This window comes from Chiloscyllium plagiosum, chromosome 11 (genome assembly GCF_004010195.1).
Source record: "Chiloscyllium plagiosum isolate BGI_BamShark_2017 chromosome 11, ASM401019v2, whole genome shotgun sequence".
Taxonomy (NCBI): Eukaryota; Metazoa; Chordata; class Chondrichthyes; order Orectolobiformes; family Hemiscylliidae; genus Chiloscyllium; species Chiloscyllium plagiosum.
The window spans coordinates 4,321,766-4,324,682 of record NC_057720.1 but is presented as its reverse complement, the minus strand read 5'-3'; the positions used below and the strand labels follow the sequence as shown (position 1 = coordinate 4,324,682).

Genomic DNA, 2,917 nt, shown 5'->3' with positions numbered 1-2,917 from the left:
CCCCCACCCCCGTCTGACCTATCACCCTCACCTTGACCTCTTTCCACCTATCACATTTCCGACGCCCCTCCCCCAAGTCCTTCCTCCCTACCTTTTATCTTAGCCTGCTGGACAAACTTTCCCCATTCCTGACGAAGGGCTTATGCCCGAAACGTCGATTCTCCTGTTCCCTGGATGCTGCCTGACCTGCTGCGCTTTTCCAGCAACACATTTCCAGCTCTGATCTCCAGCATCTGCAGACCTCACTTTCTCCTCTTTAAACATTAATACCCACAGTTCTCCCACTTGTCACCCACTGATTTCCATTTGGAAAATAATCAATTTATTCTTGCTCTCTATTTTCTGTCTATTAATCAATTCTCACTCTGTGTCAGTTTATTACCCCCAATTCCACATGCTTTGATTTTCTTCATCAAAAGATTTCTGAAAATTGGGAAGAAGGAATGGAAGGAATTAGTATCAGTAAAAAAAAAAGCAATAGTACTAGAAAAATTAATGAGACTGAAAGCTGATAAATCCCTAGGGCCTGATAATCCCCATCCCAGGGTGCTAAAGGAGTTGTTAAGTTGATATCTTCCAAAATTCTATAGATTATGAATTATTCTCAGCAGATTAAAGGGTGGAAAATGTATCCCCTCTGTATAAAAAGGAAACAGGAGAATTGAAAAGTAGTCAACCCATCAGCAATAGGAGGTAAAGGCTGAAATTTATTATAAAACACATGACAACAGATCACTTAGAAAGTGTCAACAGCATTACAGAAAACTCAACATCAACTTATGAAAGGGAAGCTGTTTTTTGAGAAAATCTACAGGAGTTTCTTTGAAGATATAACAAGGAGAATTGTTGAAGCCAGTACCAAACGCTCTATGCATTTAGATTTTGTAAGTCAGCACTTTCCCTTGGATATTTCTTTGTAAGGTGTAAACATTGTAAGCTGAGAGTGAGTTTAAGAAAGTACCTTAAGGAGGTAGGTGTTCTGCCCCGTTGGAATAATGTTCAGTCCACAATTAATTCTTACACCAGCTCTGCTTAAGCCACTTTCTGGAAGTCCAGTCATAATAACACCTTCATATGTATAAACAGTCATCCTGCCTTCAGTAAAAATTGGTTCTGCAGGAAGTTAAAACATCAATAAGATACCAGCATTAAACCCAACTGAGTGAAGCTGTTACTGTAAAACTTAACAGAGGCACTTACCATACTTTAACTTTTGACTGCCTAGAGAAAGAAATAAAAAAAGACAGTTTAACTTAATATCGAATATCAAACGCTAAAATGAGAATAATGGATCAAGAGAAAAACATATCACAATCAGTGATGTGAACTCACCTACAAGGGATACAATCAACATGAAAAAGATGGCCCTCATATTGACAATCAAATGAGATTTGGGGAATTCTGGCTTGTGATATATAAATTTAATTCAACATCACCTGACTATGTTCATTTGTTAAGTATTTTACTTCTTATGGATCACAGGGTCAAATTCTTTTTGGAAATGTACAATTAGAAAAACAAAAATCATTGATTTGACATAGATCAAATATAACAGTGCAGGTTATGGTGACCTGTAGTCTTCACTGAGACAACAAATATGTGGTACATGTTTTGTTTAATCAAGTTTCTCTGTTGACTGATTGGGTTGATTGTGAGCTGTGGATTTGTGAAGGGCAGGTCAACTAACTGAAAAATACAGAAAATAGATGTTAATTTTGGGAAAATCTGAATCCAGAAAATTGCAATACTTTCTTAATAGTAAGAAGACCAAGAACTGTAAGACAAAGGGATTTAAGAGACTATGTATGCAAATATAATGAATGTACAGTTCCAAAATGAAATATTAAAGTCTGTTTTATCCCAGCATAGCTGTAATTTAAGAGTAGCTCACCACCATATCTGTCCTCCCTGGCAGAATGCAGCTATAAACTCCCTGCTAGAATCCAGGAGCTCACCACTGGGTGCCTGGTCATTTAGGTAAAACTTGTGTTGGGCCGATCATCTAGCTTAATCTGTCTACATTTGTGAGCGACAACAATTAAGCAAAATGGATTTAATTGTCCAAATTTGGAAATCAGCTGACTGTGGGACCAATGTCCAGCAACATTACAGATCTTTTTTTCACCTTTGTAATTCAAATACACATCAGCCATGATCTAATGTATTAGGATTTGGACGAGCCAGTGTTGGACTGCGATGGACAAAGTTAAAAATCACACAACACCAGATCATAGTCCAACAATGCCTCTAAGTAAACCTTTTGGACTCTAACCTGATGTTGTGTGATTTTTAACTGAATGAATTACAACAGTGTCAAGGGACAGCACACTCTCCTTTCATTCCCATGTTCTTACATTATATTTAGTTCAAAGTAACACATCCTTATTACAGTTTTTAGATACTAATAGCACTAAAGTAGCTGCACATTGATTACACTTTAAAATAAAATTGGAGCAAGAAAGGAAAATTTGAAATTTAATATTACAAACTCCAGAAGTCGAAATGAATCCCTTATAATCCTGGGGGTTACCATTGACCAGAAACTAAACTGAACTAGCCATGTAAGTGGGCGGCACGGTGGCACAGTGGTTAGCACTGCTGCCTCACAGCGTTGGGCTGAAAGGCATGTTTCCACACTGTAAGTAATCTAAGTAATCTAATCTAAGTATAGTGGCTACTAGAGTAGGTCAGAGGCTAGGAATACTGTGGCAAGTAACTCACTCTTGACTCCCCAAAGCCTATACACCATCTACAAGGCACAAGTCAAGAGTGTGATGGAATACTCCCCACATGCCTGGATGGTAGCATCTCCAACAACACTCAAGAATAGAGAGGAATAGAATAGAACCCCTACCGTGTGGGAACAGGGCCTTTGGTCCAACAAGTCCACACCAACACTCCAACTCACCCAGACCCA

At 38.5% G+C, this 2,917-nt stretch overlaps 1 protein-coding gene across 2 annotated transcripts in view; it reads right to left on the bottom strand.

Annotated features, from left to right (window-relative positions):
- Positions 1–1,530, bottom strand: part of LOC122554110 (vitellogenin-like) — a 105,158-nt gene extending 103,628 nt beyond the window's left edge. For both annotated transcript variants that reach the window (XM_043698608.1, XM_043698609.1), the window contains exons 1-3: positions 1,333–1,530; positions 1,201–1,221; positions 962–1,113 (exon numbers count right to left, since the gene is read on the bottom strand). In XM_043698608.1, coding sequence (XP_043554543.1) covers positions 962–1,113; positions 1,201–1,221; positions 1,333–1,372 — 213 coding nt within the window. In that variant the 5' untranslated portion in view covers positions 1,373–1,530. The remainder of the gene's footprint in view (positions 1–961; positions 1,114–1,200; positions 1,222–1,332) is intronic.
- Between the last annotated feature and the right edge of the window lie 1,387 nt (positions 1,531–2,917).